This window comes from Muntiacus reevesi, chromosome 1, assembly GCF_963930625.1.
Source record: "Muntiacus reevesi chromosome 1, mMunRee1.1, whole genome shotgun sequence".
Classification (NCBI taxonomy): domain Eukaryota; kingdom Metazoa; phylum Chordata; class Mammalia; order Artiodactyla; family Cervidae; genus Muntiacus; species Muntiacus reevesi.
Window position 1 is genome coordinate 227,833,213 of NC_089249.1, and position 22,925 is coordinate 227,856,137.

General features: G+C 39.8%; 1 protein-coding gene and 1 non-coding gene across 2 annotated transcripts; both read right to left on the reverse strand.

The window, feature by feature from the left end:
* Positions 1-269: 269 nt before the first annotated feature.
* Positions 270-19,573, reverse strand: HSPA9 (heat shock protein family A (Hsp70) member 9). The gene is made up of 17 exons (XM_065918645.1): positions 19,377-19,573; positions 17,984-18,042; positions 17,633-17,720; positions 16,416-16,597; positions 15,551-15,675; positions 14,932-15,005; positions 14,741-14,847; positions 14,091-14,253; positions 13,040-13,132; positions 9,483-9,692; positions 8,129-8,356; positions 7,162-7,266; positions 6,288-6,405; positions 5,535-5,629; positions 5,239-5,331; positions 4,914-5,054; positions 270-4,638 (listed from the first exon to the last, which is right to left on the reverse strand). Exons 1-17 carry the CDS (start codon positions 19,455-19,457, stop codon positions 4,561-4,563), a joined length of 2,040 nt encoding a protein of 679 aa, XP_065774717.1. The 5' UTR covers positions 19,458-19,573; the 3' UTR covers positions 270-4,560.
* Positions 9,016-9,086, reverse strand: LOC136156397 (small nucleolar RNA SNORD63). The gene has a single exon (XR_010660958.1). It is a non-coding gene; the product is annotated as a small nucleolar RNA SNORD63 (small nucleolar RNA).
* Positions 19,574-22,925: the final 3,352 nt, after the last annotated feature.

Here is a 22,925-nt window from a genome sequence, read left to right on the forward strand (position 1 = left end):
AACCTATAGTTCAAAAGAAACTTATGGGATATATCAACCAATACAAGGTGTGGGCTTTACTGGCTCCTGACTCATTAATTGGAAAAGTTATGGAACTTCCCTGGTGGTCCAGTGGTTAAGACTGTGCTTCCACTGCAGGGGGCACAGGTTCAGTCCCTTGTCAGAAAATTAAGATTTTGTGGTGCAGCCAAAAAAAGAAAGTTATGAAACTATTGGGAAAATTTGAACATTCACGGTTTTGCTATTAAGGGATTAATTTTTTTTTTGGGGGGGGGATTAATTTTTTGATGTGATCATGATATTGTTATATTTTATAGAATAATCCTTTTGGAGGTACATACTGAAAGGTTAGAGTAAAATTATGATTTCTGGAATTTGCTTCAAAATAATCCAAGGGAAGATAGAAAATATTAAAAGCTTTAAGTTCCTGAACATTAAAAATTTGAAAAATAAAGAGTAAGAATTTGAGTGAAACAGCCAGTGTGGGCTGAATGGGGAAGGCTTCATGCAAGAAGGTAGATCCAGGATACCTAAAAAATGAAAAGGCAAGACGGGAGATGGCTAAAGGCAAGGGGGAACATGGATCAAGAATTATGGCTTGAATTCAGCAGTTAGACTAGTAAGGTAGATTGCTTTCCCATTTAGGAAAAACTTATGGTTCTTAACCCCCTTTTAGTCACAGATTCCTTCAAGAAATCAAGAGCAGTGAACCATTTCCTGAGAAAAAAAATAGTATTTTCAATCTCACATATAATCAGTGGTTTCTGGGTCCCTGAAGTCACTCATGTGGACTCTCCACTTCCCAGCCATTGCCCCAAATATCTACCTTTTGGGTCAGGGGCTACAAGAACCTGTATAGGAGCTTCTGGTTTAAGTGGAACATTTCCTGTTTCCTGAGATGATCTGTGAGTTGAAAACCTGTAATTATTAAAGGTTGGTTCAGTTGCATATTCTCTCTAGTGTAAAAATTGAGTTTCCTAACCTATTGCAGCGGAAACGGGATTGATGGTGGTGCACTGTAATTAGGTTTAACCATGAGATTGGTACTTGACTGGTTTTCACCTACTTAAATGGCTGTTTCAGTGGTCTTTCTGTAACTACTACATTGTCTGCTTCACTGGTTGAATAATATAAGTTGCTTTGTAGCTCCTGTATCTAGGGCTTTCACTCATTGCATTGTTCTCATTGCAGAGGAAAGTAAAGAAGACATAGTCCTTACAAAACAGCCTTAGGACTGGAGTATGGAGTCACAGTGGTATCTGAAATACTGAAGGCTGTTCGAAGCAGTTTATTTTCAAATTTTGATTTCTTTTCACTCCCAGTCTTCTCATGTACCATCTGTAAGAACTTATTTTTTCTTTACTGCTCCTTCTTGCTATGGAATCTCTAGTATAAATGTTATACTTAAAATTAAGCCACCCTTACAGATTACTTATTAAAGGTAACTTAATGATGAAGAAATGTGGAGCAAAGCACAGACATCATATTGTTCTCCCTGGCAACTGATGCACTGATAAAGACAAAGTATTCCTACCAATAATGTGTACATGACTCTGAGCACGAGGGAATCACCAGGTGAATCCGAAGAGTTCTTCTGTAAAACAAATGGCCTATACCCTTGAAAACAACAAAATCAACGCCATGAAAAGACAAAAAGGCAAAGGAACCATTCTTATCAGTGCTAAATTTCCTGATTATTAGCTGTAGGGAGAATGTTTTGCTCTTAAGTGTGCCATTTAGGTTGAAGTGTCACGATGTTCAGAAAACATGTAGAGAGAGTGAGCACAGAGTGTTAAAAAGTACAAATGTGGCAAAATGCTAACTGAACCCACATGAATGGTGTTTTTATGTGTTCATGACAGCATTCTTCTAGATATTCTAATAGGTTTAATTAAAAGTTAAGAAAAAACCTTGGGTAAATTTTTTTTGAGTCGGTAACAGAATTGTACTTAATACCTAGAAACTATAAAAGGATTGCAAATTTATTCTGGTCACTCTTACTCCCCCCTTTGCTGGCCTAGGAGTACCTCAGGCCACACTTCTGGTTCTGTAAACATTATTAGTTTCTCCTTGAATTCTTTTTCTAAATAAGACTTCTTAATCTTTCACCAATTAAGTTTCTGTGTGTGGTTTGTTACCCCTAGAACTCTTGACAGATGGAGAGTATAATTTATATGTAAACTTAAAAAGTAAGGCTTTTCTCTCTCAAATGGAGAAAGCAAGCCACCCAAAAGTTTTGGACAGTGGGAGAGATTGTTTTGACAAGATTTGAGTGCTTAAGTGACAGGCATTGTTCTAATGTTGGGAAGTAACAGTGAACAAGTTTCTGGCTTGAAACTTGCAAAAAAAAGGGTGGGCCTTAGTTCATTTAGGTTGCCAGAATAAAATAGACTGTGTAGCTTATAAACGGAATTTATTTCTCACAATTTAGGCCAGAAGTCAGAGATCAGGGTGCCAGCATGATCAGGTCACGGCCCTCTTCCAGGTCCTAATGTGTCATGTTAAGAAGGGCATCAGGGATTTCTGGAACCTCTTTTATTAGGGTACTATTCCCAATCATGAGAATGATCTACCTCCCAGAGGCCCCACCTAATAATACCACCATTCTAGGAGTTAGTATTTAAAAGCAGGGATTTGGAGGACCAAAAAACTCACATAGCAATGGGGGAAAGACAAATTAGGTGGTAATAATTGTTGTGGGTAAGGATAGGAAATGACAGGGAATTGAAGTCTGCTATTTATGACAATTTCAAAGCCTTACTTAAAAAAGTGAGGGGAGGAGTCAAGTGGAAATATAGAAGACAGTCTGAGCAAGGTCAAAGTATAGGAGAAGGGGTCCGATCACGTGTTGTTCTGTTGTGTAGCAGGGGTGCGTTTTAAGTGAGGAAGACTACTTGGAATAATCCCAGTTTTCCTTTCCGGGCCTATAATGCATGTGTTGCCACAAGATGAAGATTGTATCTGAATTTAAATTTCTTTTTGCCTTTCAAGGCTACTTGTGCTGATATTAGTTTTACTAGTGGGTAGCTGGACCACCACCATATATACGGCAGTTTGAGTTCATAAAGAAATACTGCACATCCCCCAAGTTTCCCATTAAGTGTTCATGTGGTTGAAAACTTGAGCCTGTTATTTATCATATGAACCTCAAGAAGCTTTTAAAAGCTTTTAAAAATTAAGTCTCCTTAATTTTTTAAAAATAAATTAATTCCTAAAACTTGGGTTACAGATGTAGTCACCTTCCTGGTAGTGTGTGATATTTAGAACTACATTTTAAAAAGTAGGACATGGAGAAGGAAATGGCAACCCACTCCAGTATTCTTGCCTGGAAAAGTCCATGGACAGGAAGGAGTCTGGCGGGCTGAAGTCCATGGGATTACACGACTGAGCATGTGTGCCACAAAGGTGGAGGGAAATGGGTTGGTAGCAATAAAGTGGTAGAACTAAAAAAAATAAATAAATAAAAAAATAAAAAGTAGGACATTACAACTCGCTGAGGGTGAAAAAGCAAAACTATAGAAATTATTTGGTTTCTGATGTTTAAGTCACTGAAATCACACCTTAGGACTTAATGTTTCATTATGGTGAGCCAATTCTGAAGTTTTTATTTAGAGCAGAAAGCAGCCTGAAAAATATGAGGCCTAATTTTCATGTTAAAGATCTAACATTCAGCACTCCAAACCTCAGATGGGCTAGACAGCAACTCCTGAATCAGACTTGCCTTTGGTGATAATGATTATCATACCAACCTTCTCTTCAATTTGTTAGAAATTTAAACTGGCTAGTGTTAGGAAATCCAGTATACAGGTCAGGGAACTGGGAAATGTAATTCATGTCATATATTTCTGAAGCTAAATTTCAGGTCCTCAGACAAAAAGATCAAGATGGTTTTCCTATTTATTTTTTTTAAAAAAAGTCCAGAAGGGATCAAAAAGAACAGTCATCAAGGACACAGGTGCCAGACATAAGGCCGAAGGGTAGCTAGGAAAGTATGCCTTCAGAAAATTTGGGCGACTTGTGTTTTAAAAGCTGGATCTAACATAAATAGTTAGCTCAGTTTTCTGTTGACCTAACTTTCCCTGCCCTTCCTCCCAACATGGCACAGCTGCCTTGCTTTGCAAGGCCTCAGTTGAGGAATTCCACATACATACAGGCTGGTACAGCAGTACTCAGGTCATTAGAAGGATCTCATCACCTTATGGTTTCATTCCAGACCCAACTGTCTTCACTGTGAGAGATTTCACCCCTTGAAAATATGGCTACTTCAATACAAAACAATGTTACATCTTTAGAATGATCAATAAATCATCTTTCCAACTTTACATGCAGCTGAAATGAAAAAGAATGACAGGCTAAGGACAAAATACTGTGAATTTTGTACTGTTGGACTTGTCATTCATGAAATGATCATTAGCTAATGGTCACTAAATTTACATATTCAGGAAATTATATATAGAATACTGCAAAAACACAGTAGAAGACTGAAGTTTGCCCGTTTCAGCTCAGGAAATCCCTTCACTCCCAAGCATGTTGTCCTTTCAACTCCAAAGTTTACTGCTGTTACTGTTTCTCCTCCTTTTGATTGTCCTTTTGCTCCCCAGAGCCAGAGCTTCCAGAGCCTTCTCGCTCGGATGCCATCTGTAAGAAAGCATTTGAGAGTCACTTGTTTAATGTTAAGGGTGACAGTTTGTTCTCTGATGAACTAAAAAATGAAGGAGTTATATCCTACCTGTTCCACTCTCCCAGTTTCAGTGATTTCTTCCCTTTGGGTTCAGCCCCTCTCCCTCCCGAAGTATTCAAGAAGACCAGGAAATTTACTTCCAAGTCTAATACTCCCGGTTCCATAAATGGTTGTGTATCAGTCATCAGTGAAGGTGATCAAGAGCAGTTACATTGAGTTAGGAGCAAAATACCTTTTTGTATGCCATTTCGAAAAGCTTCAATGACGCTTGCTGAAGGGAAGATGCCGCCTGCCTTATGTTTTCTCCCGTTTCACTGTCTTTCCGAGCAAGGAGCTCCCTCATTTTGGAGATCTCTTCTTTTAGCTTGTTGCACTTAAAACCAAAACAAAGCCAGACCCTCATTTTTCTGGTTTTCTTAGCCCAGAACATATAGCAGAATGTTTAGAGAGAGACTTTTTAAAAGAAATTGCTATCAAGATGCAGAGAAAAATGACTGTCACTGACATTAGTGACAATACACCCCAAACTTATTGAGCTGTTTTAAGAGAGGACTTACTTCATCAGCAGGCAGTTGGTCCTTGAATTCTTCCATCTTGGTCTCTGTGTCATGGATGATTCCTTCAGCCATATTAACTGCTTCAACTCGTTCCTAAGAGAAATTAAAAATGCAGTATGAACGAAGACTTACCAATCAACCTGCTAATGGCTATACACAATTAAAAGAGTATAAAAAGAGGGAGAAATCACTGTGGTCTGAGATGTCTAAGAGATTTTAAGCTGGATTCAATGACAATTTTTATATGAGAATAAATAAGAAAGGCACTTCACATAAGTTACAAGTGAAGTAATCACCTTCTTTCGCCGGTCTTCCTCAGCATACTTCTCTGCATTTTTAACCATATTTTCAATATCATCTTTGCTTAATCCACCAGAAGACTGAATCACAACTATAATGAAAAAAAAGGCACTGCATTATTTCTCATGAAAATGATATGCTTCATATGCTTCTTTCTCTACTGTATTAAGAAAAAGAATCCTCCTGTTCAGAGTAGCTAATCTTGATGTGAATTATGGAGAAGAATAATAACCTACTGGCCTATAATAAGCAGAGGGAGACCAAGGGTCTAATATACAGAGATCAACTAACTGCCCTACCTACCAAAAACTTCAGATTCAGAGGCTCAGTGCTTGTTTGTTTTGGTGAATAAACACCATACCTGATAGCGAGACACTGATAACTAAGGAGATAATGAGGGCAAGGATTCACCATCCTCCCTTGAGGCTGGGAAGGGGAAGATATACACAGTCTAGAGTGTAGTTCCTAATGGAGCGGAACTTCAAAGTCTCTAACCTCTTGTTATTTTAGTCACTAAGTCAAGTCTGACTCTCTTGTGATTCCATGGACTGTAGCCCGCCAGGCTCTTCTGTCCATGGGATTTCCCAGGCAAGCATACTGGAGTGGGTTGCTATTTCCTTCTCCAGGGCATCTTCCTGACCCAGGGATCAAACCCACATCTCCTGCACTGCAGACGGATTCTTTACCACTGAGCCACTAGGGAAGCCCTTACACCTCACTCTTACAATCTAATAAGTAAGAGAACTTACTCTGCTGCTCGCGTCCTGTACCCTTATCTTTGGCAGAAACATGTACAATCCCATTGGCATCAATGTCAAATGTAACTTCAATCTGAGGGACTCCACGAGGGGCTGGGGGAATTCCAATCTAGGATAAATAAATACCAGAGTAAGCTTCTCTCACCAACAGGTCCAGTGCTCTATTTCCAAAACCTGTATGATCTTCTGGGGGAATTAGTTACCTGTTTTCTGAGAGAAACAAGTGAAACTTACACACTTTAAATGTACAAAAACAGGAGTCTGTAGGTTAGGGTAGTACTTTCATTGCTGCCTGAAATAAAGAACTCATACCAGTGAAGGCTGGCTGCAGCAAGTAACTGTAATGGCTTTATGTACCTAAGAATACACAATGAGAGCAAAGCTCTCCATTGCTCATGTCAGTAAGAAACAATAAGCAATGCTGACTAGAAGCTAGTAGCAAGTGATTTCCCTAGCAGTTCACTGGTTAAGACTCTGTGCTTCTACTGCAGGGGACACAGGCTAAATCCCTGGTCACGGAACTAAGGTCCCACATGCTGTGCAGTGTGGCCAAAAAACCAGCAACAGTATCAAATGTCTTTAAAAGTAGTAATGAGAAATTTATTCTAAAAAGCACTGTTTATGGACATTTCCCTGAAGCTTATAAACTTCTTGATTTAGTTCCCAAGGCTCAAGAAGCAAGGCAAGGCTTTCAAGTAAAAACTGAAGCCCTGGTTATCTGGCTGCAGAATTCATTTGAATACTACGCGAAAATAACAACAAAAACTGTGTCTGCAGTTTATAATAATATTAGGAGTCAGAATAGTGTAACGTCACCATAAAAAGAATGATCATGAGCATGAAATTCAGGATTCCTAATACCTACCAAAGTAAACTGTCCAAGAAGTTTGTTGTCTCCAGCCATCTCTCTCTCACCCTGACACACTTTAATCTCCACTTGAGTCTGTCCATCAGCAGCTGTAGAAAACACCTAGGGAAAAGAAGGAAACTTGCTGGGTTGGCAGCCTGATTAAACCATTACCCCCTACAAACTGCTAACCAAAGGAAGAAATTCACATCCCAACATTGGAAGAATCCTAATGTACACTATGTTCAGAACAAAGGCCTATGTCTTTACAGAGAACAGGAGCAGGATTAGCACAGCAGAAGGGCATACAATAGCTATTGTTTCAGCTAAGCAAATGCATTGTACAAAGATGCAACACTAGCACATAAGGCCTAGAAGGAGCTATAAAAAGTGAGATGTTGAAACATGCTCATCCAGAGGAATGGGTCAGAGAAAGGACATTTATGTTCATAGTCACAGGAAATCATCACTTTTCTTCAGAATGATATTGTGGTGATATATCACTGCAAACAAAACAACAGTCATAGTTCTTTCATAAAAACATCAAAACTCAGAAAGTTAGGAAGTAATTCTAAATCTAAGACCCACTGTCCAAATAACCCTGGGCTTGGTATCTCAGAACTACCGTTTACTGGGAAGACAAGCACACTCCCCTAGTGTCAGCCAGACATTTAATTTACTGCCTCTGAGAGTACTGTAGGGATTTTAAAATAATGAGGGTCCTTCTGGCACATTACTGTCCTATGAAGGAAGACACTTCATGACTTCCCTAAAATCACCACCAGGTAACCTCCTTACCAGGTAACTTTTCCAGGAATATAAGAGAATAAATGAGAAGATTCTTACCACCCACCCACATTCAACTAGTGTGAACTGCAAAACAAAAAGAAAAGTTTTCTAGAAAGAGCTCACAGAGGTGGCTACAATCACATCCCTCACAGAATCTACTATCTCTGTGAGAAACTAAGGAAGGGGTGACTTTTACCTGGCTCTTCTTGGTTGGAATAGTGGTGTTCCTGTTAATAAGCTTGGTGAAGACACCTCCCAGGGTCTCAATACCCAGAGACAGGGGAGTGACATCCAGCAGCAGCACATCTGTCACATCACCAGCCAGCACACCTCCCTGAATGGCAGCTCCTATAGCCACAGCCTCATCAGGATTGACAGCTTTACTTGGGGCTCGGCCAAAGAGATCCTGCACAGTCTGCTGAACCTGAGCACCAAGAAAACAGAACCTTGTCACTAGCTGCTTAGGGCACCTGCCTGAGAACGAGAGCAGCCCCTGTATCCCCAAGCCCCACCAGATCCGGGACCGGCTGCTTCACGTCCAGGAATGTTTACTCAAATTATTATTTTGCAGTTGAGTTCTTTTTAATGAGTTAAGTATATTATTTGAAAACACATATTTTACTCGGAATATCTCATTTATAGCCTTTTAAAATTTGGAAACAATTTGCCTAAATTTTGTCATCTGATTTCCTAAGCAACACAACTAGGAATAGAAGCGGAAGGCAAGGGGACTTAAATTGATATTGTCCAAGTCCTCTTCTATGTATCAACTAAAACTAAGCTTAAAAGCAGCAGTAGTAATTCAATAATTCAATACCGGTGCTGATGTGAGGCATGTTTTCCCCTCCATATTTTACTAATGCTAGGAAAAAGTTTACTTGAACATAACATCTGAGAATAAGAATATAACATCTGAGATAATTTGTTAACATAAAGCTATCTGCTTGATTCAAAGCCTCTCTTTTTCACCCCCCGTTTATTGTTTGCATTATTTAAGCATAAGAACTCAAAAAAAAAATTATGAAAATCAAAGCCCAAGATCGTTCTATTCAAGCTATAAAGAATTATACCTTCAACATGTTCTGTGCTCAGTCATTAGTTTTCCACACACCTGTCTTATCAGAATGATGTGTTGACAGAATGCATCATTGCACAAATCTCTGTTGAAGATGGTATTAGAAACCCAAACAATATACTGCAAAACACATATCCAAAACTGCCTATAGAGAGGCTAGTTAGTTAAGCTGTATGTTAAGGTGTCTTGGACCTTATACTGTTTCATTCTGAAAAATTCTATAAAACTGAAGTTCAGGGTCTTCCTTGCTAGTACTCCAAAGACCCCCCCTTCTTAATCCTTTTAAAAAATATTCTTTAAGACTAGAACTCAAGCGAGTACACAAATTCATACCCCTTTCAGGCCAAGGTGGTAGAAAGGTCACATACACATGTCCCTACACAACATAAGCCATATGGTGTGCATATGCTATGTCCTAAGAAATCGTATGTTGGCCCTCTCTGCTCTCCATGCCAAGAATTCCATGGGTACTTACCTTGGGCATCCTAGTCATGCCACCAACCAGAATCACTTCTCCTATGTCACTCTTGCTGACTTCTGCATCTTGCATGGCTTTTTGGCATGGGGCAATGGTCCTTCTGATTAGATCAGTAACAATCCCTTCAAACTGAGCCCGAGTCAGCTTCATATTCAAATGCTTGGGTCCAGAAGCATCCATTGTAAGATAAGGCAAATTGATGTCAGTCTGCAAGGGAAGCAGGAAGACCAGTTGTGAAGTCTCTCTATTACTTCAATTAAAAACTACACACTAGAAAATATTTGAAAGTCACAGGGAGGATCAGACACACTTTAAACGAACAGCTACCAAAGACAGACTCTTAAAAGATTTAACCTCTTATCTTCTCAGAAGTAACACTACAAACCTATTAATAATAATGAAGGATGGAATAGAGAAGCAGGAAAAAAAAATCCCCATTCAAAAGGTGAAGGATCGTCCTGCCATTAAAACATGCATTAAGAAATTACACTAATGTGTTTTTACCAAGTTTTTAAAACATATTCCGTGTACTTCTGAGAAAAAAGTATGCTCTGAACCAAATAATCTGCCACTAAAACAGGGCTTTACAAGTCTAAGATGGTTAAAAAAGCTACAACAAAAATGCCTAAAGGACTGACTACTGCTATGATAGTCACAGAGAGCAGCAAACACTGCTACAGTCACACCATGTAATATATAGTATCGATAAACATTAAATCCTAATAAGGCATGGATTAAGAATATTTAGACTAACAAAACTCACTATTAAACATGCAGAAACAGGTGTCTCAGGGGTGAACTCCCAGGAAGAGAGTTAAATTTATGCTGCACCTCCAACTTCACATCAAAGCAAGGCCAAAAAGCAATAAAGACTGAGGGGAGCAAATCCTTAGCCACTTTTCTTCAGGGAGAGTACCCTGGACAGTTAAAGGCTTAATAAGAATTAACAAACCTTCTATAAAAACAATGATACTGGATATAGTTTCAAGGACACCAATAACAATTTCCTCTTTGCACAATGTTAAACCGAATCAGAAAAAAAAATTATCTAAGTTAATGTAATCCAACAGAACTTTCTGTGGCAATGGAAATGCTACTTGTGCTTCTCAATCCCGCAGCCACTAGTCACACATGGCTGAAAAGCTGAAATTCACCTAGTGCAACTGAGAAATGGAATTCTTAAAAATTGTCTTTTGAGACTTCCCATGGGTCCAGTGGCTAAGACTCAGCTCCCAATACAGGGCACCCAGGTTTGATCCCTGGTTAGGGAACTAGATCCCACATGCTGCAACTAAGGGTTTGTATGCAACCAAGACCCAGTGCAGTCAAATAAATATTTTTAAATTGTATTTAATCTTAAATAGACTTATGTGGTTATTGTACTAGTGCAGTTCCATATGCTCTAAGTTACAACCTGAAAAACTCCAGTACTTTCCACCTTCAAATGCCAGTTCCATCATGAAGCTTTGTCCCTTCTCTCTCTCAAATTATACCATGTATCTCTCCCTACCTCACCCTGGTCCAAGTCCTTGCCTCTCTCACCACCTTGTGTAGCTTTAACAGCCCTCTACATTTTTTCACACCCACTCAAGCTGCCACAGCTCCCCCGCATTTTCCACTTCACCTCAGGGTGCTTTCCCCAAACCTGACCATGTCACTGCCCCATCTTAAAATTTTTCAGTGATTTGTAGTCAATTATCTCAGGAAAGACACCAAATCCTCCAATCTGTAAAGCCTCCAGCCTTATCTTCTATGCTCCTCCTGCCCCTCTAGTCTGTACTTCCGCCACATTGACCCTTTCTAAGGTCTTACCCCACCACCTCATACTTATCTGACACTTTGTGTTCCTGATCAACTCACCTTGCAGGAGGCTCTAATTATGTCAAATACCTGTCAAGTTCCTCTATTATAAATCTAAGTTTGCCTGTTTTAGAAAATAAAATTAACATATACACTTATAGTGCCACTGCTATTTACTACACATTGTCCTAAGCATGTTATACCTATTAATTTACTAATCCTCACAACTCTAAGGGGGAAATGGAGTGCTAATTATCCTCATTTTATAGACAAGAAAACAAACAGTAGTAATTCATCCAAAGTCATACAGCAAACAATGAAATAGAAACTTAATCTCCACCAGTCTATCTACAGAGTAACTGTATATTACTTCTGACATTTATTGATATGTTTAATTAATGTCCACCGCTCCAAACTACAGTATAAATTGCACAAGGGCAATAAATGCTTCTATGAGTTTAACCTACAGACTTACAATCACATATGCACAAACACGAATGTACAAAGAAGGTCAATATATCTTGCTATTAATAAAACAGCAAAATGCAAAGAAACAATCTAAGTACCTTTCAATAGGATACAGCCACACAGTAAAACCAACCAAGGTATCACTCCAAGAAGTGAACCCCCAGGAAGAAAGAATCATAAGCTATCCTCTGGCACTGTTACATATTTCAGTCTCAACCATCATGCTGCAAATTCTGACAGCTGAACAAAGGAATACCATCAACTTCATGGATGACCCTGTACAACTTTGTCCCTCTTTCATAGCTGCTATTAAAAAAAAAAAAATCCAGATGTGACTGAAGGTCACCCACTTTACCAACACAACAGCCACTATAAACACCTCTTCCCTTCCCAGAGTGGGTGATCAACTACCTACCTAGCAGTATGCTCTTTCCTGCTGCCACTTGAGAATCTAGAATTAGAACTCCTGTCATCTTGATATATTCCTGACATGGACCTAACATGCTGTTATTCTGTTCTTAGTGGTTAAGGCAAAGAGAAACTTCATCTCTGAGAACTGGAGCAACATATGGTAAAACCTTCAACAGATTTGAGCAAATCTGCCCATGGAGGCAAACTTGCACAGGTACATATTCCCCGGCTTTCAGCCAGGTTTCATTAACTCACTGTCTAGACTGGTGATCTAAATAAATTAGAGACTTACATAAAAAGGCGTCTGAAATAAAAACAGAAGTAGTTCTGAGAGTCTCCTGGTATTTCCAGGTTAGTAATTCTAATTTTACACACTGCTCAGTCTAGATGCAGGAGACATAAGAGACTTGGGTTCGATTCCTGAGTCAGGAAGATCCCCTGAAGGAGGAAATGGTGACCCACTCCAATATTTTTGCATGGAGAATCCTGTGGACATAGGAGACTGGTGGGTTACAGCCCATAGGGTCACAAAAAGTCCAAAAAGTTGGAACAGACTGAAGTGACATAGCATAATGGTGCAGTCTAGATTTAAAAAATACCATCTTGAACGCAAATAAGTATATTCAATGTCATTCAGCTCTCAATTAAACCATTATTTGGCTCCTGTAACATAACCTGATTTGGTGCTTAACAAATTTCAGCTCACTCATTAAAAACACAATAGTTCCATTAATGGAAAAGCATTTTTTACCACCAACCAGAAAATGGTTAAAAAAAAAAAATCTCACCAACATTATGCCAATTAAAATATGCTATTCAAGTAAACTCCGGCTGAAAAGATCCATCAAGGCTGCTGGAATTTGTCCACGTCTCACCTGCACAGATGAAGAGAGTTCACACTTGGCCTTCTCAGCAGCTTCCCGAACTCTCTGAAGTGCCATGTTGTCTTTGGTCAAATCAACCCCTGTCTAACAAGACAGAATATAACTAGTGTAAGTAAGAAAATGAATACTACTTAAATCGCAGTGGTAAGGTGTAGACAAAACAAAATAAAGCCATACCTTCATAAACAAGCAAAATTAATCACTGCCTTTAAAAATCTACAGGAAAAAGACCTAATCTGAAAAAGATATATTATGTCTGGAGTTAAAGGGATGAACTGTTCTCAGTTCTTTCCAGCTGTAGGATTCTGGCTCAAAAAAGGAGTTCTCAAAATTCCTTTTCCAATACAGGTATTCTCCCACTTTTCCAAAACTTGCTTTAAACCACACCTCACTTTTATAAAAGATCTATATTAATACCTGTTTTTGCCAACCAAGTGAAACCTGAAAAGGATTTTCACATTTACAAAAAAGGCAAAAAGAACTAATATTCGGCATTTGCTTTGCAACAAGCTATTATAGAAGCAGTGTGCACCCCAAGCTCCTTGCCCAGTAACTACATTTATCTGAGTATCAAGCCACCATAGCTTTGATCTGGAAGCATATGAACATTTTGTTTTGTGAATCCGTTAGAAAAAAGGTGCCCTAAGGTAATTGCTTCTTTGCTTCACAACATTTCAGCTTATCATAGGTCTCACAGGAAGACATTTTCAGATAGTGGAGGAAACCTATATAGTTGTCCATCAGTATCTGTGAAGACTGGTTCTAGCACTTCTCTCCAAAAACGTGGATTCCCCAATCCAAAGACATTCAGGTTTCCTATATATAATGCCATAGTACTATTATACACCAGGTACTGTATCCTTTTCATTGGTGTCTGTTCACAATTTGAAGTTACAATAACTGGAACAGTTCAAAGCACCCATGAAACTGAAATGCAATTTCAGTGGACTATGCAACGGGAGAAAAAATCATAAAGCAAACCGCAGTCCAAAGAAATTCTCGGTATTTCAATGTCTACATATTAACCACACTGGTAACTAACCTCTCTTTTGAACTCCTTCACAATGTGGCGCAGCAAGGCCTGGTCAAAGTCTTCACCACCTAAGAAAGTGTCTCCATTGGTGGATTTCACCTCAAATACTCCTTTCTGAATTTCCAGTATGGAAATATCAAAAGTTCCACCACCTAAATCATACACAGCAATGCTAGAAAGAAAAAAGAAGGCCTTCAAGAACCAAATTCATCACAGGTAGAGTTCAGTCACCAAACTAACATACACCTGGCTACTTCTCCCAACCCAGGTATAGTTATCAAAGTTGATGACTGCCTAAGTGTCATATGTCTTAACATATGGTCCTTATAGCAACATATAAAACATGTAAGAGTTAAAATGAAATGGTAAACTTCTGGATGAATACTTGCCAACAGGCATACCAAGGGAGTAAAATAACCATAGTCAGTACTTTTAAAAAGAAAAGAAAAGAAAGAAAGAAAAGAGAAAAAGTAATCAAAGGAATAGTCCTGAAATGAATGAAAAACACAGACCATAGAAACCTGGGGAAAAGGTCAAGGCAGTATATTTTTAGTCTAAGGCACAACACTAAGAAATCAAGATGATGATTGAGGATAGATTTCAAGATTCCATGAACTTAGTCTCACTCATCTAAGTGGAAATTTATTACACAAGCTTACATTTTGTCTTCTGATTTGTCCAGACCGTAAGCCAAAGCAGCGGCTGTGGGTTCATTAATTACCCGAAGCACATTTAGTCCAGATATCTGGCCAGCATCCTTAGTGGCCTATAGAAAAAGAAAAAAAGTATTTTTTACCCTTGTGTCCCAAGTACCATCTATTTCGTGACTAAAAATGCTAATTGAACTCACCTGTCTCTGAGAGTCATTGAAATAAGCTGGGACTGTGATCACAGCATTTTTTGCTGTATGCCCCAAATAATTTTCTGGAAAAGAAATCAATGAAATCAACCATGAGAATCCTATCAAATAAAATAAGCTACAATTAATAATGTAGCCTGACAACCCATGTCATCCTCTTGAGATCACAAACAGTACCCATTAGTTTTTTAGCATATGACCTAACATGTAGAGATCTTATTGAAAAACACTCTGATTTAAAAAACTCAAGATCTCACCTATAACACATTAGTGAAGGCTCATCAACTATAATGACCTAGCTTTTTAGACTTAAAAGAGCCACTGTTTCTCAAACAGGAAGTTGTAAGTTTTATCTAACAGACACAAAAGTTTAACGTGTAGTCTTTTGGTTTCCCGTCTGGGAAAAATAAACATGTAAGCCACCATTAGGAAAACTTGGAAGAGAAGTTCAATTTGTAGAGAAAGAGTAATGAAGTTTTGCCATTTCTAGGTATTCTGTGCAAAAGCCACTGCAAACTCATTCAAAGGTCAATGAGATACAGAAGCCAGTGATCTCAGAGTAATCAAGCAGTTTTCTGAATTTTCCAAGTTATGAACTAAGCTTTCTCACCTGCAGTCTCTTTCATCTTCATCAACACAAATGCTCCAATCTGACTTGGGGAATAGAGTTTTCCATGAGCTTCAACCCAGGCATCGCCATTAGAGGCACGGACAATTTTAAAAGGAACATTTTTACTGAAAGACACAAATATTTGAGAAAACATGCCAGCACAATCTATCATGAAGTTACCATACACCATGAAAGCCCATCTTCCACCCCACGAGATCCATGGTCAACAAATGAGAACTTCAGGAATTCACTTAATGAAATCCTTTAGAAAGTAATCATTAACATGTAAAAACATCCTGATGAAACCTGAACATTCTTCTCACCAAAAATTTATGCAGCTGCTTTGGATAACACAGAGATACCATATGACTCGGAAACTTCATTACTAGATGTCTACCCAAGAAAAATGAAAACGTACATCCACATAGAAACCTACAAATGTTTATGGTAGCATTACTCATTAACAGTCAAAAAGTGGGAACAATCCAAATGTCATCAACAAATAGACACTAAATTCTCTATGTATGCGTGCAATGGAGTATTATTTGGCCATAAAAACAAATGAAATACTGATAACATGAGACAGCAAGGATAAACCTTGAAAACATATCGAACTATCTGATCAGCACAAGATGAAGCCTATGTCATTGTCTCGTGTTTAACACCAATTTACACGGTCCAGGTATGACTACCCAAATCTTCATATATCATGTCACACACAGCAAAGTCCTAATCTGTGAAGGTAGAATTGAATATTTTGAAGAAGACACCCTCTGGGCAAGGGCAGGGCCTGTCCCCAGGGATCCTGCTAGTAAGTCTGTTCTATACAGCCTCTGCAAATAAATACAGTCTTACTATTACTCACATGTCCTTCTGAACTTCTGGGTCATCATATCGCCGACCAATAAGACGCTTGGTAGCATAGAATGTGTTGTTTGGGTTGGTGACAGCCTGTCGCTTGGCCGGCATGCCAACAAGTCGCTCACCATCTGCTGTAAAGGCTACAACTGAAGGGGTGGTTCTGGCACCTTCAGCGTTCTCTAGCACCTAAAACTCCCAAAGGAGGACAGAGTAAGGTTCCAGTCACCACCAGTGACTGTATCAATTATTTGAGACACAGAACAAACATTAAACAGCAGTATTAGTGAGGATATTTTTCTGCCCTGTAAATACTGATACAGTAAGCAACTGCTATTTGAGATCAAAACAATCAACTAAGAACATAAAAAAAAAAACCACACCACACAGGAACATATATAAATCAGATCTTTCTTAATGTTGTTATACAATTAACTGTACTTTTGTTTTGGTGATGGCTAAACATTTCAGGCATTAAAAAAAATTTGCAGATTCCCCTGGTGGTCCCCTGCCAATACAGAGGATACAGGCTGGATCCCTGGTCTGGGAAGATTCCACACAGTGTGGGGCAACTAAGCCCATGAGCCACAACTACTGATGGCTGAGCACCCTAGAGATCCTGGTCCACAGTAAGAGAAGCCATTGCAACAAGACAGTAGCCCCCACTGGCCACAACAAGAAAAAGCTTTCATGTAGCAACGAAGACCCAGGGCAGTAAAGAAAAAAAAAAAAATTATTTTTTAATCGCCAAAAAGGAATTAAAAGATCCAGGTGCTTCAAATATTATTGAGGAGAACCATATGGGAATAAAGATTTTTAAGAGCAGAATTAACAACAAAAAAAAAGAACAGAATAGGTAAGATTCAGGAAAAAGAGCCTCTACCACAGCAGGAAATAAAGAACATTATTTACTTATGACCCAGCCTTTGCATTACTTGGAGCTCCATTTGCTTCTAGACTGTTTCTGGACCTTTAACTTTTGTTTAACTGACTTACAAAAAGGTAAAATTTTATTACCTCTGTACTAGGACACACTTAAAATCCTGCGAAGTTAAATCCATTTGATTATTCCCAGCATAAATTAAGCACAAAGATGCACCTCAAGAGAGTCTTAAGAATTTAAACGCAACCTTTAAAATGTCCCTTATCTAAGCCAAAGGACACAGAATTCTGAATTGTCTACTAGCTACCACTATACGGTCCAGAGCCTCCAATTACGCTCACCTTTGCTTGTTTACCTTCCATAACTGCCACACAGGAGTTGGTAGTACCCAAATCAATACCAACAACTGCTCCCTTGATTGCTTCTGATCTGTAAGACATTTAAAACAATGCTATGGTCAGTTAACAGTCGTCTCCAAAATGGTGGTAAAAAAGACCTATTTTACAATATGAAGGTAAACCTTGAAGAAGGTTTGGTAGAAAACAATTATTTGCTACTGTGGTGAAATAAACACTCTATTAATAAATATAAGTGTTTTTTTCCCTGAACAAAATAATCATAAATTTAGAGACCACTGCTCTGGGACTTAATATTTATCATCTTACTATTAAAGGAAATGAAATTATACTTACGCATAGTCCCGCCTTGAAACAATTCTAAAAGCCTCATGACTAAGGCCATTCCAGCCATCCTTAAAAAAAAAAAAGAATTGCATCAGCCATCAACTACATATGAAAACTTGGGCTTAACTATTCTTCTGAAGGATATGTGAATGTTTGAGGTTTTCATTATGAGTGGCTACCATGCATAAAGTTCATTGAAATAGTAAGATGTTTTATGTATAACAGGCATAACGGTACTGACACAGCAATCAAGTCCAAGAAAGTGTAAGTTTTCCAAATAAGTTAGACAAACAAATTCATGTAAAACTGTCCTGAATTACATTATCAAAAGGTTACTCAACTTTGGCATTATTGATTTTGAACAAAACTTTTGCTGGGAGCTGGGCTGTTCTATGCAATGCAGGGTGTTCAGCAACAACTTGGATCTTTACAACTAGAACTTAGTAGCATGGTTACCCAGATTGTAACCACCAAAGTCATTTTCAAACACTGCCAAACATTCCCTAGAGAAGCAAAAATACATTACAAAATAACTACTCAATTTCACTATCACAGCAGTGTCCACTTAAGATCCACACGTGTGTGTTGCAAATATAGATTTAACTTAATCTGAGCTATTTCCCCTGATGTTGCCAAGCTAATGTTTAAGGGGACTAGAAGTAGCAAACTTATGAATCAGTTTGGGGCAGGGGAAATGTGGAGTGGGGGGAAAAATGTCAGGAGTGGCCTCTGATCAGGATGAAAGACCTTTGTTACATTCTCACCTCAGGCTATTGCAAGTCGTCCTTTACTCAACCTGAGCGCAAAGAAACACAATTCCAAAAGATGTATTTCTAGTCTTACACGACAATGAGCAATCACTCCATGGCCTTTTCCCGATTTGCTTATTTTTTCTGAAATAACGGAGATGATGATTCTGGGAAAACAACTATTAAATGTTCGCAAACAAGAAAATCAGAGCTTGACTTTTAATTTATTGCTCGGATGCTCTTGCTTCCTTCATCATATCACAGTAACCGGGTCCTTGCACACTCCGGATTTTAGAAGACTCCTTCTTCTACCCGTAAGCGAAAATGAAAACTATAATAGCTTCTCCTTCCCTATAGACTACGACCTCAAGGCCAAAACTGCGTAATCCGTATCAAAAAGCCTATCAGAACGACTACCAGCTACTTGGTGAAATATAACGGTGAAATAAAACTACGCTCCCAAGGGGTGTGACTCAGCAAAGAGAGAAAGGCAAAACCCTGAATTAATCCTTGAATCAGCAACACTGAATACTAGGGGTCTGTTATTTTCCATCTCTCCTGTTTCCCGTAGGATTCTGACCCCGAAGGCCGCGGCCTGCAGCATTGACTCCCAAGACCGTGAGCCCCTCGGGGAGGGCCCGGCAGTCCCTTACCTGGTGGCGGGCGGCTGTGGGGCCCCGGGAGGCTGCGGTGCCGACGAGACGGGATACTGCGGCTCGGCTGGCGCTTATCATGGCTGCTAGACGGTGGAAGTATGAGACAGCAAAGAGGCGCTCGGACGGCCGAGGGTAGCGCGGCGCAGAGGTGCTAGCGCTTCTGGAAACCTCCTACCACGTGGGGTGGGGGGCGGGGGTTGACCGCTGCGGCCTGGAAGCCCGCTCATCCTCTTGAGGCGCCGCCCGTGCTGCCTGATCAGAGAATACCTGTACGCCGCGCCCGGAGTCAGGGCCTATGGCTACTACGCTTCGAAGCCTGATAGTTGGGAACAATATGTCCTTCTGTGCCGGCTGCGGCAGATCAGGGCTCCGTGAGAGACGAGGAGGCCTAAGAGTAGTATAAGGCAAAACTGTGGACAACCCCGGTCCTCGGAGGCAGGAAGGACTCAAGGTCACACGGGATAAACTGCGAACAGATTACAGTCTCCTTGCGTCAGTTACGTGAGAGGAGGGGTCTGTTGCGCCTGCGCAACTGGCCGCCCTCCGAGGTCCTGGAGCGCATGTGCACAGGGAGTAGTGAAGAACTGGGTGGAGTCTGACTACCGCTGTCATAGGGTGCTCCAGCTCACGTGAGTTTCGTCCTCCCACCCCCGTTTCCCTGGGAGATCCTGGCTGCCGCAAGGTCCGCGCGAGCTGACTTTTCCTTCTCGTGGAGGGCGCCATTTTGTCCTGCGTTTTTGTTCAATGTAAACGTGGGGTTTAAAATCTTTGTTGCTCGTCCTTTGTGTTTTGACTGCCTGTTGCTGTTGCAGTAACTTGAAGTACACCTGCATATGGAGACCTTAGGCGAATTCTTTCTGTGTTTTAGCACAGGGACCTTGGGTTTTGAACTACTAAAGAAGACTTTCGTTCATACAAAGCATTGGGTTATCTTAGGCTAATTAGCGTGCAGACCGTCGAGAGATAAACATACCTGAGCTCAGGATCCTACTACCCAGCTTTGCTGGGCCTCACTGAGGCTCAGAAACCAAGCAGGCCCCTGTGGGCTCCACCTGGGCTAGGAAAGCCCTTCTTTTCCCCCGGTTTCTTGTTTGTAGACTTCTTTTAGCTTCTTTAAGGTACCCTGAATTCCAAAAGGCAGATTTAAACAGTTGCTTATTAGGGGACGGGAACAAGAGAGGCGTAGTCAAGTAAGAATAGCACAGCACTGGGGCACGGTCATGGTTCCTCCTCAGGGAGTGTGTGGTCAGCTGTGTCTTGGTGACTCCACAAACTGTAGCCCACCAGGCTCCTCTGTGGAATTTTGCCACGCAAGTATACTGGAGTGGGTTACCATTTCCTTCTCTAGGGGATCTTCCCGACCCAGGGATTGAACCCCTGTTGCTTGCTTTGCCAGGCTTGTTCTTTACCACTAACATCACCTGAATATACGTAGTATTTATGAGTTCTGTGGGAAGTAGGCCCTGCCCAGATAGAGGATGGTAACTTAAACTTGAGGGCAAGATTCCTGACTACCAACCCATCAGAAGGAAGTCACATGCCTTGCAGCCCTCACCCCAAATTTTTCCTCTAAAAACGTACTTTCTAAAAGCTCTCAGTTCAGGGATTTATTTAGAGCATGAGCCACCCTTTCTCCTTGCTTGACCCTGTAATAAAACCTTTCTCTGGGGGGAAAAAAAAACCTTTCTCTGGTCCAAACTCCTGTTTTGGTTGGTTTGGCTTCACTGTGTGTCAGGCACACAAATTTGTGTTCTGTAACAGGTCCTCAGACCCATCTTGAAACCTTGTTGCATGGGACAGTGGGCATGGGTTGTGTATGCCAGTGACTTCTTAAGTCTCAAAGTCCAATTTCAAAAGAGAAAGATGCTCCAGTATTCCGATGTGAGGACTTGTGAAGGAAATTTTGGGGAAGTTTGGGAGGGAAAGAAGACAGCTGAAGAGTTTACCTTGTTAGAAGGGAAGTGGGAGTAAGAAAATAAAGGTCCAACCTTATATTGTTTATATTTTATACATGTCCTTTTAAGAAGTACCCTCACACTCTTATTTGTTATTTACTATCCTTACTTGTCTACTTAGTGCTTTCATTTCTCTTATTTTGTTAATTCCCTCAGAAGTAGATTTTTCTGCAATCATCCAAGTCTAATGACCCTTATTTTTAGGATATTTGTATACTAAAACAATACATTGATGCTGAAGAACATTGAGGGGAGGGATAAATTGGGAGCTTGTGATTGAGGTATGCACACTACTATATATAAAGTAGGTAACCGATAAGGACCTACTGTATAGCACAGGGAATGCTGTTCCATAGGCTGTAATGACCTATGTGGAAAAAGAATCTAAAAAAGAGTGGATATATGTATTTGTATAAGTGATTCATTTTGTTGTACACCTGAAACTAGCACAACATTGTAAATCAACTATGCTCCAATAAAAATTTTCAAAAAAAGAACATAGAAACATAGGGAGGAATGATAAATAATATTAAACATGGAAGCAAAGTAGAAATTGAAAATTTCACATCCCTACCTTGCATATGACACGGAGAAGGGCAAGTGGGATAATTGGTATTCACTGCATCCTCTTCACATCTCTCTTTTATCTACTGGTTCTCCTAAGAATTTGCTCTTTTTCCTTCTTATTGCATACACTTAAAAACCACAAAGTGTTAATCATAAGAATTCTGGGATCAAATAGTGTTAACTAGTTGATTAAAGGATGTCTGAGAGGATGATTCTGGGGGTACACATATCGCTGAGGTTTTTGTTGGTTTCCCCAAGAGCCTGGTAAATACTCAATATGACCACAAGGGGGATGTTGTAGCTCTAGACACTATTCAAAGCTGTATCCTGAGAATGAGGCTGCGTGTATCCTATTATTTGCCAGTGTGAAGGACAAGCTTTGGAGTTGCTTTGCAAATTAACATAGCCTGGAGGCTGAAGTCTGGAAGGAATGAGCCTGGGTCTAAAAAGAAACAGGGTGCAAATGAATAAGAGTGGACGATTAGATCCATGGTCGGCTGATACAGTTCTTCATCATATATCACAGCACTGTATTCTATTTCTCTGTTATCATTTCAGTGTCATACTGAAAAGTGAAAGGAGTTGATACATAATTTTCATGCGGGTAATTGTTTACCAGGCAGAACAGATGGCTGTCTAATACCTGTGCATGCTATGTTTTAAATTATAACTTTTAAACGTTTAATTCCCAATCATTAACAGGAATTGTCTTTAAATAGCAATCACTAATAGTTGTCAAGTGTTACTTAAGTGCGCCACTGTCCTAAATGCTTTGTAACATTCTTTAATGGAATGTGCAAAAAAATGGTCTCAAGGGAATAATACTATTGGTATTCCCATTTTGCAGATGTGGAAACTGAGGCTTAAAGTGGTCCAGTATGTTATATAGGTCACATGACAATTGAATGGTAAGGCCATATTTGAAGCTAGACTGTCTGACTCCAAAACTTATACTGCTAACCACTAGGCTTTGCTGTCTCATAACAAAACTGGGTCTGATCATTTATCTCTATGTATACGGAAG

What these genes read in the sequence shown, in the direction of transcription:
- HSPA9 (XM_065918645.1), bottom strand. Translation starts at nt 19,457, where the DNA reads ATGATAAGCGCCAGCCGAGCCGCAGTATCCCGTCTCGTCGGCACCGCA. An exon ending in AACTCTCTTCATCTGTGCAG is followed by an intron (nt 9,693 to 13,039) that starts GTGAGACGTGGA and finishes CTTCCCTTGCAG; the next exon opens with ACTGACATCAATTTGCCTTA. An exon ending in TCGAAATGGCATACAAAAAG is followed by an intron (nt 4,639 to 4,913) that starts GTATTTTGCTCC and finishes GCTTTCTTACAG; the next exon opens with ATGGCATCCGAGCGAGAAGG.